A 13,117-nucleotide genomic window follows, 5' to 3' on the forward strand; every position below is an offset into this window, starting at 1 on the left:
CTAGATCTAATCAATAGTAATTGTGTGCTCAAAGTGCACCAGATTGAAGCATTTTACTTTAAAATGTTCAAACATTTCATTGCTCTGTGATTGGATGTTGGAGTTGCAGTGCGTGAAGTTTACACCACTTCGAGTCAAACAGCACTTTGAAATGGAATGAAACCCATCGCCCCCCCCCCTTAGGTCACAGGCTCCTCCAACAGTGCAACACAATAAAACAGCTAGGCCTACAAAGAAAAAATAGTGCAAGTAAATACAAAGAGAAAAATAGTAAAATCGTAAAATGTGAAATAGTGCAATACGAGTCTATATACAAGTGATTGGAATATGATATATTAGACAAATAATTTCTAAGTAGCAGCCAGATGAATGTTATGGATGTTGTTTCAAAGTTCAGGTGTTTAATAGTCTTCTGGCCTGTGGGATGAAACTGTCCCTGAGTCTGGTGGTTTTAGTCCAGATGCTGCGGTACCGCCTGCCAGACGGCAGCAGACAGAACAGTTTGTGGCTGGGGTGATGGGGGTCTTTTATAATCCTGAGGGCTTTCTTTAAGGTTAACCTGGTATTTTTACTACATTTATTTTAGTTACTTTACAGATTTGGATTAATGATGTGAAATATAAACAACCCTTAAATCAGACTTTAGTTACACCTGAGTAAAATTCAGTGAAGGTGATTGTCAAGTGCAAACAATCAGGCGAGATATTTGATAGTTGGTGCTTTAGAAGACAAAAAATGTATCTGCAGATCCCTATAAAGCATGTTCATTACTCGTTATTCTCTAATTGTTCATCAAAAACTGTACATAATGGCTATTTTGCACATCCCTTTCAAGATTTCAAGATTTTCAAAGGTTTATTGAAATATCATATTCACAACTACGGTGTAGTTATGCAATGATGACAAACTTGGGTCATAGGTTCCTCAACAAGAGATCTATCAATATGTGTGTACCTCCACCATTAAACTGTCATATTCTGCACATTTCTTATTCTATCTTCATACATCTTATAAGAGTATAATAAATATGTATAATATCGGTTAAAATAAATGCTTCAACATAGTTAACATTGCAGGGAAGTTGATTGTCAAGTCCCAAAACAAACCATGCAATATATTAAACGTTAAGTCAGGCTTAATATAGATACCCCCAAAGCTTTTTGCTTACATGTATTTAAAAGAAGACCTTAACCTAAAGTATTATTTAATGTTTAAATAAAGCCTAATTAGTTTGTCTGTTTTGCACATCCTCCTATCAGGCACTAAACTGTTTTATTCTAGATACCATTTACAGTATCTTCTTGATATTTTCTATTCTATATTTCTATCATTGACCTTCTACTTTCCTCCTATTTTGTATATAATCTTAATATTTAAATGTTTTCATAACATATAACACATTCAAAAATGCTTTACAAAAAAGAAAGACATTAAGAAAAAGGCATTTTAAACAGTCATTAAAAAGCAACACAATCTACCTGCATTGCATTACTCTAAACGTGTAATAACGTGCTTTAACCAGTAGGAGGTGCGGGTTAAAAAGCTGTCAAGTTTACAGTGTTAACAAAATAAAATATACTGCTGTTTCCGGTTTAGTTTACGACGGATATATTTAGTTATTGTTTTGATATTTGTAACACAAAAGCGATGGAAAAAACCCACAGCAACACAGAAAAGATGGTCTTAACATGACTCAGCGGTCTAGTAGTTAATAAAAAACAATAATATCAAAACAAAATATTACTACTAACTTTATTGTGAAATTAAAACAGAACGGTAAAAGAATAGTTTCCGGTCGATTCTGAGTCCCGGGTCGAATAGTCCAAAAATCAGCTCCTAAATTCTAACCCTATCGTCTATTCCTTGACCTCTGAGTGAAACGTCATGGGGTTAAGGGATAGTGGATAGGAGAATTCAAAAGGATTTAGCAGAAGAGACTGCGGTACTTTGGAGAATCCGACTGCACTTTCACTATCCAACGTGTTTATGATGCGCCAGCGGACGTCATAAATGTGCGTCTGCTGCTGTGGGGAAACTATGGAAACTACAGTTTTCTATACAGCGGACTACAACATGGATGTTTAATAAGAACGAGGGACTACTGTAAACTCATCTAGAGACTCTGCACCGTGCTCTGATGCTGTTGTTTTATGCTTTATGAATAGGAACAACAGAGAAACATATTCTTCATGACCAAAGTTGTAATAGAAATAAAAAAGGAAAGTGAAACTTATGCTCGTCACCCTCTTCCTCCGGTCCACATTAATACAAATGATCCCAATACGTATGATTGTATGAAAAGATCTTAAAATCAATACAAATGTATTTATTATAAACGTTAGTCCTTAACATCTATCACTGTGTATATCACCATTCAAACATCAACAACAGAACAACAACAGAAGCCTGTGACATAAGATTTTCAACTGCATAATTACTCTGTAGCTATGTCAGATTGACAATAAAGAACCTTGAAACTTGAACCTTGATCTTTTAAAAGTTGAACAACCCCCACACAGCTCAGTAAAGACTGTGAAATGTTGACTCTATTTGATCATTTCAGTAAAAACTAACGTTCATATTTCTCTTTTTGATTATAATACTGATGAACGTTCAAAACAAAGCACTTTGGCAACTTACCACATACGTTTTAAAATGCTTAATAAGCACCGTAACTTTCATGATATCATTTGTCGTTCATAATCGGTTGTTTCCGTGAACGGCCGAATGTTGTGTGACGGCAAATGCATTGTGGGGCAGCATTTTCTCCTCTCCTTTCGGTTAGGGAGGTCCAGTGGTTCCTAAGCTAAAGGAGGTTATAAAGGAAGTTTGAAACCTCCTTTCCTTTCATTTAGAGAATTCGAACGGCACTTATCATGGCTGCCACTGAGGGACTTCCGTGTCATTTCACTCCGTTAGGAAGGTTCCTAAGCTAAATGGACTATTCGACCGCAACCCCGATCTCTGTAGATAAATAAAGAACTACGACAGATGTGTAATATTTAATGCAGCCGAACCATTTATTACAATGCATTCATGTGATGACTTTCAAAGAGTAAAGCAAGCACTGCTGAATAAAGTATGATTTTATCTTTTACGAAACGTTTTTTTTTTCATATGGAATGCAGTTGGAGGTCAACCAATCACAGAGCTTGAGAACTAATCACGGGGTTTGTCAAACAAAGCACATGGTGTAGTCCTAAACGATAGCTGGGGATTCTGGGTAGTGTAGTGTCTTCTGCCATCCTAAACTCCGAAAAAATATTTGTTTCTCCGAATCGAAGGGGAAAAATACAAAAGCATTGCACACAATTTAAACCAATCAATGTTGTGTAATTAACAAGCATAATCTGGTGTTTTTGAGTTGATGAGTTGTGCAGATATCACTGTAAAATCAATCGACAGTAAGGAGAATAGTTACTTCCGGGTGTAAAATCCTCCGTTATCCAATGGGAATGGACGCTCACATTGCCTTTAACTGCCGCCGACATGGACCGATGCGGTGCTTCCATGAGCGTCAAATACCGCCGCCGATGGGAATACATTGCAATCAGTTGAAAGCTCTTTGCGTCCGTTTATGAAGCTGAAGGAGCCTCGGCGCGTCCCAACTGCACGCCACGGAACCCTGACCAAGCGTCGCTCCTGGACGTTTAGGGAGTGAGAGTGTGTTGCAGGGGGGTGCACCAGCTAAAATCTCGCCTTGGGCAGCAAATTGGTTAGAACCGGCCCTGGTCCTGTGTATAGTATGAATAACAACTAGGCCTAAATTAACCTTGAATCAATAATAACTAGGCGTCCTCTAGAAATTGACCTGGTGGACACCTGAATAAGCCTGTTATTACAAACTGTGTTTATAAACTACATTACCTGCATTATTATCCAAATCTGAGTGTCTTCTCTTTCCTTTTTAAATACTATAACAAATATAATTGTGATGTGATACATGATAGCTTCCACCTGTAGGCTCGGGGGGTTAGTTATTTAATCATCACTGATCGTGCTATGTATATCTGTGGAGTGATGAGGCCCGAGCCTAGACGCCAAACTCAACTATATGCTGCTTCTAATAAACATGTTAAAGAAACACGTGAGTTGTCTGACTGAAGCGATGTAGCGTAGCACAAGCACCAGCTGGCAGTAGGTGGAGACGTCCGTCGTCTTGTCGGCTTGAATGGCGATAAAATCAGCGCTGTTTACCTCCTCCAGAATGTAATCCCTCAGCACTGACATGCAGTCCAACAGCTCGTTTTGTACCGTCTTTGAAGTGCCTTTAAAAACGGTGGCGGTCTTTACGTGCTCCTCCAGCACGGTGTCCAGGGAGGAAACAAAATCCACCAATCCCCTGAAAATGCCAGGGTTGACTGAAGAGTCAGTCTCGTCATGCCCATGCAAAGCCAACTCAAACGCCCCACAACGTCACACAATCGATTATTTTGCATAGAATATGCCTGTTTTTGTCCACCTCCTCATTGTGTTTCCTCACCGCAATCATGTGGCCCTCGTCCAGCTGCGTAGCAATGTTCACTCTGCCTAGCGTGGCTAGCTTCATAGCATTGTACATGTGTGCTCTGGTGTTCTCATGCTTCCTCACTTTCTCAGACAGGTGCTTCATATCCCTCACTCCAGTTGTTGTCCATGCTGCATCTGTCCCTGTTGTTTTATAAACCAAGCAAGGAAAGCAAAATAAGGCATTAGCATGACTGCATCCAGCTAGCCAGCTAGCCTTTCTCACTATCCTGCTGTTTGATGACAATATCAGGTTGATCTGGGCCCAGCTCTTTCACCTGAAGTTTGTCTGCCAAACTTCTTCTCTCAAACGGCTCTTGGATGAGAGATTTCACCGAGTTAGGGTTGAGTCTTGGGGTAGTGTTCATGTTCGTCATTGTCTTTGTTGTTAAAATGGTGCCCGCAGAGACTGGTCCTGGTTATATCAGTTGCTTACTTGGGGCGATACAAGAATCGCCCCTCCGGAAGAAGTTTTGAGGACGCTTGGCTACATTTTATGACACTCGATATATTCATATCTTGAATATGTCTTGAGACCTGCCTCCATGGGGCGATTTCTCCATCGCCCCAGCACAGTACTTACATACAGGGTGTTTCTCAATGTCGAGTAAAGCTGCTCCAGAGCCACTATTTCAAGCATACTACGTCATCGAGTGCCGCCGAAGGACTGTTCCAATGTCCAGCATACTTGGAATTCTACCGAGTCCGGCATACTTCGTAGAGAGAAATTTCGAGGCTGCACATGTGTAGACTCCGCGGTCTTAAAATCCCCACAATGCTTTGCGCACAGACCAATTTCCCCAAATCTGTGGCGGAAAATGTAAGGCGGGGCCTCTCATATGACGCACACCTGCACACTTGCTCGCCTGTTCCACTCTTCGTTTTCTGAATGCCAGGAAGTATTCTTGCCTCGCTTCTGAAGCAAGTGACTCGGAAGACATGTGCTACCAAGCAAGCGTACTCGACATTTAGAAACACCCGCAGTGTATAGGAAAAACATTTCCTTGTGTGTGTGGTTTAGGGAGGGCGGCGCCCTATCACCCCCTATGGGCCAGCCGCCACTGGTTGAGAGGCACTTGAGTTAGAGGCACATAACTGAAGGTGAGGATTTCTATTACTTCCCAAATCTTGTTATGCTTTCATCATTTTTATTATAGTTATCCTTTTTGTGTAGTACAGTTATATAGATAGTTACTGTATGTATGTTAAAGGGGACCTATCGTGCAAAATGCACTTTTGTATGTCTTTTATACATAAATATGTGTCCCTGGTGTGTCAGGGAACTCACGCAGCGTCAGCAAATAAAACCCTCTCTCTTTTCCTCCGTACCCAAATCTCTAAAAACGGGGATACAACGAAGCTGATACAGATTTGCGGCCGATATGACGTAATATCGGCGGCGGACCCACAGCACTATCAGAAACGTTGCTATCAGAAACAATGCCTGACTGTTTTGGACGTAATATGGTCGGTGTTTACATTAGCATCGCTAACACTCAGAGCTAACCTGTACTGCAGAGAGCATGTGTGTGAAGAAGCAGGAAATAAAAAGGAACTCACCTTAGGCGCTTTCACACCGGAATACTTTTCCCAGTATAGTTCCGATACAGTTCCGAAAATGTGCGTTCACACCAAAAAAATCCGGAACTAGAACTTAGTTCATGAGAACCTTTTCACCCCCTTTTCAGTCCCTGCTAGAGAGCAGGTACTTTCATGGGAGAAAAAGGTTCCCACGCAAACCACGTCCCCGTAAAACTCCAAAAAAGTTTTGTGAAGCCGCCATTTTATTATCCTCGCATTAGCATTATTAGCATTAGCATTAGCCCAGCGCACAAACGCAGAGAGACCAACTTATGGCAACACAAAAGAAAACATGGGAGCGGTGGAGATGAGGAGGTGTCTGCGTTCTGGCGATTTACTCGGAAGGCTTCAGTTGAAGCTGCCCCAGCAGCTTCTACTGAAGCCAGTCCCCAACTCCGGGGACTTCGGGTGGCAGTATACACCGTGAAGTTGTTTGCGGCCTGCCAGTAAACCCAAAGCAGAAGAAGAAGAAGTGGCGTCAGCGGCTTCATTTGACTAATCCTCCCTCAGGGAGTTATTCCGGTGTGAACGCGATCTGCTCTTTAGTTTATCAGAACTAAGAGTTCATCAGAACTAAAGAGTTCTGATGAACTAAGTTCTGATGAACTAAGTACGGCAAAGTACTTGGTGTGAAAGCGCCTCTTGTGGTATAACCGGCAAAAGAGAAAGCCTTTGAGCTCTATACTGTTTCAGAAATAATCCTTCTTATTTTTAAAAAAAAAGCTTTCTTTTTTTATTTATCCTTTATTTATACAGGTGAACATCTCATTGAGACACAGGGTCTCATTCTCAAGAGAGACCTGTTTACACCCAGAATCAGCACTTTTGGAACAGGAAGAGAAATAGAGGGATATGAGGCATGGCTAGAATGGGTGATCTGTTTGGTTTTTTGACCAAAACACTTCATAGACATGTTTTTTAAAAAAAAATTATATATATATCTGAGACCTATGCTATTGCCTAAAAATATCATGATAGGTGACTTTTAACATTATTTTTTATCTCAAACCTTTAATGCTTTGTAGAGCTGCACAAAAAAAAGTACATATAAACCTATATTTTTCTAGCTCTGGGTGTTTATTTCGTTTGATTTAATCTCTTTATAACCTGTACAAAAACTGAATTGGCCAAAACGCTGCTTGTTTGTAGTGAGCAAGATTAAATGAAAGATACTGTGAAGTATATAATTCTCTGGATAAATACAAAATAAATCATTTTACCAGAGATTGCTGCTTAGTGATTCACTTAGATGTCCGGGTCTTGGTTTGAATATAGTCTGATCATAAGGCAAATAATGCATTATAGGGTATTTTTTCCTGACTGCACTCAAAGAGAACAGCATTCACACTCTCCTTTATTCTTTAAATTAAAGAAAGGGGATAAGTGAAATCATTTATTTTACCTTCAATGTCTGGTAGAAATAAAGTGCAGTAAACATAAACAGACTTACACAGTTTCACTGAAATTGTAGATAAACAAAATATTTCAAGTCTATTTTAAAACGGCATAGACTTATTTAAAGGGTTTAAGATAACACTAAACTGTCCTTAGCAAGTCAGAATTTCGCTTGTTGAAGTATATAGTGTAAATTTAAAGTCTTTTTTGAGAGGGAGTGAATAAAGTTAAAAAAAAATGTTTTTGTTATTTTACATTTGTACTTTTTATATTTTCTGAAGTAACAATTAAACAGACTTTAAGATGTTCCTGTGCAGCACATTTGAATCAGTATGAGACGTTGCAAAACGAAGGGATTTACAATATTATTCATAATTATAATAATACTTTACCATGATGAATGTTGTGAAATATTTGATCTCAAAATGTTGTATTGATAATGTTTTTACAACAATTTCTTGTTGAAGCCATGGGAAACACACATCGACCTCCCCCTCCACCTCGCCCGCCAACTCCCCCCCACCTTCTCCAAAAGGTAAGTAACTCAACATTTTTCTAAACATTGCCTAATAGATTAAATCAATCAAAATGGGACTAATGTTTTACTGCAAATATTCACTTTACTTTTCAGTTCTGCCTCACGAATGAAGGAACGGTCCATGGGAGTGAGTTCATTTTTCAATGTGTGGTGTCTCTGGTGTTTCGTGGTTTTTATTCAAATACCACTTTTTAAAAGGACAACTATGAACCTGCACACTCCTTTGTTATTCAATTGTTTCTATAAGTTGTCACTCCTTAGAAACATGATGGGTTTTTTTTATTGGGTCTCAGTGACACCATTATGCAAAATTGATAATAATTTGATCTAAACTAAAGTCTAATATTTTTCCATTGAACAGAAATAAAGTGAGAGATTTACAGATTTTGAAGGAATACCAGCCTTTTAAAGACAAGGTTCAGCTCCGATTTATGCTTTATGGACCTGTTGGTGCTGGCAAGTCCAGCTTCATCAACTCTGTGGAAAGTGTTTTACGAGGCAAAATAGCTAATCAAGCTAAAACAGATGCGATCTCTGGCAAAAGCTACACCACAGGCGTAATAATCCCTTTTCAGTGTTATCATGAAGAATGTCTTACATTGTAACACTCGAAATGTAACAACTCTGTTATCTATTATATTATTTTACTTTACTTTTCAGCAGGAGACAAACTTCTATGGTGGCCCTGAAAGTCAAAACATAAAAACCTTTCACAAGACACAACGGCAATTAAAAAACATGAAGTATTTGTTTATCTGGCTCAGTTGTTAGAGCTGGTGCCCCATGCTCTGAGGCTCAGTCCCTGCTGAGGAAGATGCACGTTTGAATCTGGCTTGTTATATATATATATAAAATATTTTTAAAAATACAGTTTTTCATTTTAATGTTTTTGTTGTTGTTGCATTTTATGAAATGATGTAATGTTTTGACCTTTAAGGCAACCTAACTACCATGGCATTATGGTAACGGGACTTTCTTGTCTTACAGCACAAAGCCTACAAAATCCAAAAAGGAGGACCCCCTGGTCCTCCTTTACCCTTTTGTCTTCAATGACATCATGGGCCTCGAGAAGGAGTTTGCTTGGAAGATATCAAACTGGCCATGAAGGGACACGTGAAGGATGGTTAAAATATACAACTGAATTCATTAAACCTTATCTCTGTTGCATGTATTTGAGTAACATAATCCCACTGCCTGATACATTTTTTGCTCATGAAATATAGAAAACTAACAATGTTCCAATATAAACTATTAGGGATGTGATATACCAACAACTTTTTTTTTTTTTATTTAAAAATGTTTTACTTGGAAAAATGTTCTTTATGAAATAATACATCTGATTTGTACAGCATTTTAGTAGGATAGCAGTATTGTAAAGTGTCAAAAACAAAGTGACAGTAACAGACTGGAACAAGAAAACCAGTGTTTTTGTACCTACTAGTACTACCAAACAAAGTAGGCATTTTCTTTGTGCCACTGCACCTCACAAATAAACAAGGACATTTAATAATCAGACCCCGCAATAAAATAAATCAAGTTTCACTTTAGTTTTTCAAGTAACTCAACTCAAACTCACTAAGTCACTCACTCAGCATCATCAGACAGGTTTTTAGGAATATGAGCATGTCCACATTTCCAGGTAGAAGCTGGGATGTTTGGGCATTTACAATATCCCCTGCTGTGGAAAAAACTCTCTCGCTTGTGTTGGAGTAGAATACCTCTGCTACGCGCCGTTCATTGGATGAGGCTGGATCTCTATTAAATTAAGAAAGGAATTGAAAACACCGGAATCAAAGTTATAACAAATTATCTGAGTTTACTTCTAGTAGGAAACCAAACACATATACAAGTTATACAGAGTACTCGAGTACTCCGGGCTTCAGGCCTGATGATGCGGTTTTACAGGTAGACAGACCAGCTTTCAGAAAACGAGAAGTATGGACTCCAGGTTTGTGATGCGGTTTACCGTCTTCTAGCACCAGCTTTCAACAGACCAGAAGCATTTTACACTCAAAATCATCAGTATTTCTATCCATTTTTGGGGCGGAGATGGGTCATCTCTTCCTTCCCACTTTTCTCCCAAGCGAATTAGAGAACCCCTGGGGAGGAGCTGTTTAAACTGACCACCTCCTCCAAGTGTCCTGATTGGCTGCATTCGCTTCTGGCCGGGTTCAATCAGAGGTCTGCCCAGCATGTGAGATCCCAAGCCACCCCAGGTCAAAAGTCAATGTTTATCTTTACCTTATCTTACTCTACATTCCTTTCCCAGGGGATCTTTTCCTATTTTACGATGTCTTTAACGACTTAGAAACAGCATCTGGCTCTTAGAGATGATAAGGATGTTGGTGTGTTGAAACACAGAATCTCTGAGCCAGTGAATTTAAAAGTGAGAATAACATTCTTTTTCTAAGTGATTATCTAAAACAGTTCAAAATAATACATGTTTACTTCAATATAGCGTAGAATCATATCTTCTTACTTCACTTGGTACTGATGTTGCTGGGACAGCAGTGGTTGCGTTAACCGAATATTTATTTAACAATGACGGAAAAATCTAAGACAGATTAGAACAAACTCGGAACAGCGCCAAAGTTTCCCCGCAGCGAGGCTCTGGTGTTATGCCGTGTTATGCATGCCCTCCAAAAGGAAATGATATAGTTTCCAAACCGTACTTTGCCGTACAGATCATTGAAATGTCTGGGAGTTTTTGCTTTACGCTGTGCGCGCTCCCGCGAGGTGCATGCATATCTCGGTGGGCATGCATAACACGGCATAACACCGCCCCCCCCCCGTTGACAGTTCACGAGCGTGCTCTCTCTCTCCCCCCCCCCCCCGTGTCAGCGCGACACGTTAGTGGCGAGTTCAGACCCGACGGGTAATAATGGATGATGACGGATATTTTACAATCCTGTCTGTCAAAATTACGGACAGCGAAAAAGTCTAACGCCACCTCAGTGGGACAGAGAGATATGCTTTGGCCATGGGTGACGGCAGTGGGTCAAACTGTGCATTATCTCTCCACCACTTCAAAAACAATACCGTTTTTGCCAAGAAGGTGAGGCTTATTGACAAAATGTAATTATTTATTTTTTTAAATCGTGGTAGATTTTGTCAGTCTCACGACGGTATTGGGACGTTTATTCATCGCGATACCGCGATATTCGATATATCGTTACATCCCTAGAAACTATTGTATTTCTGAATTCTAATGTAATTGTTTGATTCAATTTAACATTGTTTTCCAGTTCAATCCTATCTCTACCTTGTCTGCGAATAACTAAGACTACAACAGAGACCCCTCTCTAAAGAGTTCATGTTCTGGTTTGCATCATCCCTGGCAGCATAGCATTAAATGTCAAATTCTTAAATGTAGATTGAGGAGGTGAGTGGCGAGCTGGGTTTCCCACCAAGCTGCATCTTTCCTGTGAAGAACTACCACTCAAAAGTGTTTTCCCGGGTACTTGACACCTTAGGTATCAAGCATGTGACATCCAGCCCATATCATCCTGAAAGTCAGGGGGGCATTAGAGAGGTTTCACCAGACTATGAAATGCATGTTAAGAAAACATTGCCACGAGTCTCATAAAGATTGGGATGACGGTGTTCCTTTAGTGTTATTTGCTGCCCGTGAAGCTGTTCAGGATTTAGTCCTGCTGAGCTAGTGTTTGGACATGAGGTCAGAGGTCCTTTAAGAGTTCTTAAAGAGCATTTGATCATGCCAACGAAAAACAATTGCAGTATCCCGGAGTATGTCGCCAAACTTAGGGATTGTCTACATCGTGCTTGCTCCTTGGCTAGGGAAGCTCTGACCTCTACCCAGGGGAAGATGAAGAAACGCTACGACCAGAAGGCGGTAGAGCGCTTGTTTCAGCCAGGTGACAAGGTGTTGGTTCTATTGCCTGTACCTGGTTCTGCTCTGTCTACTAAATGTTCTGGTCCTTATGTTGTAGATAAGAAGCTCGGTGAAACGAACTACGTCATTCAAACACCTGACCGCAGACGTCCTACCAGAGTGTGTCACATCAACATGCTGAAGAAGTACTGCTCCAGGGATGACCAAAATGAGTCTTCCAAAGCTCACCAGGTGGGGACGACCGTCTCTCCTATGGCTTCAGAGGGTGAGCTCAAATGAGGATGAGGATGAGTTGGTGATGCGCAGTGCAACACCACAGGGGGCAAGACTAAGCAATACTGAGGTATTGGCTGATTTGCCCAATTACTTGTCTCATCTCCCTGATAACCAAGAAAGTGATATACAGAAGCTGATAGTTGACTTTGCATGTCTTTTTAATGACACTCCCTCACAAACTTCTGTCCTAGCTCATGATGTGGTCTTGACCAACCCTTTGCCGATCAAACAGCGTGCGTATCGAGTTAACCCAGTTAAAAGAGAGGTTATGAAAAGGGAAGTTGAGTATCTACTTTAAAATGGATTTGCAAGGCCTAGTTCCAGTCCATGGAGTTCCCCTTGTGTGCTAGACACAAAGTCCGATGGAAGTCCCAGATTCTGCACTGACTTTCGCAAGGTTAATGCTGTCACTGTCCCCGATGCACACCCGTTACCGCTCATTGATGACTGCATCGATGAAATTGGTCCTGCACAATTTGTCAGTAAGCTGGACATGTTAAAGGGATACTGGCAAGTTCCTTTAACACAGCGTGCTTCCGATATCTCAGCCTTTGTGACACCTGACAGTTTCCTTCAGTACTGTGATGCCTTTCGGTATGTGTAACGCACCTGCCACCTTTCAGAGGCTTGTAAATCTTGTATTAGGACATGTTCCAAACTGTAAGGCATATCTGGACGACATTGTTGTCTATTCTAATGACTGGGCTAGCCAGTATTCTGTGTTGTACTCCTGTTCTTTCTGCACCAGACTTTTCGAAGCCATTCAAGCTCGAGGTCGATGCCAGTGGAGTTGGGGCAGGGGCTGTTCTTCTACAAGAAGATGCACAGGCCATCGATCACCCCGTGAGTTACTTCTCCCGAAAGTTTAACAAACATCAGTTGAAGTACTCTACTATTGAAAAAGAAGCTTTAGCTCTATTGTTTGCCTTGCAGCACTTTGAGGTGTATCTTGGCTCCAGTGTAAAACC

The 13,117-nt window shown here is 40.4% G+C and overlaps 1 protein-coding gene across 9 annotated transcripts in view; it reads left to right on the top strand.

Annotated features, from left to right (window-relative positions):
• The window catches only part of LOC117492942 (interferon-induced protein 44-like), a 57,892-nt gene that overhangs the window by 24,276 nt on the left and 20,499 nt on the right, over positions 1-13,117 (top strand). For 7 of the 9 annotated variants that reach the window (XR_004556913.1, XR_004556908.1, XR_004556912.1 and 4 more), the window contains one exon: positions 11,394-12,992. Coding sequence is in view for 1 of the 9 variants with exons in the window: in XM_034143371.1 (XP_033999262.1) it covers positions 7,950-8,017; positions 8,114-8,147; positions 9,008-9,073 (168 nt within the window). In the remaining 8 variants the exon portion in view is untranslated. Of the gene's footprint in view, positions 1-7,949; positions 8,018-8,113; positions 8,148-9,007; positions 9,795-11,393; positions 12,993-13,117 lie in introns of those variants that run through there. The other 2 variants (XM_034143371.1, XR_004556909.1) reach the window with 2 other exon arrangements.

The sequence above is a fragment of the Trematomus bernacchii genome, unplaced genomic scaffold (assembly GCF_902827165.1).
Source record: "Trematomus bernacchii unplaced genomic scaffold, fTreBer1.1, whole genome shotgun sequence".
Taxonomy (NCBI): domain Eukaryota; kingdom Metazoa; phylum Chordata; class Actinopteri; order Perciformes; family Nototheniidae; genus Trematomus; species Trematomus bernacchii.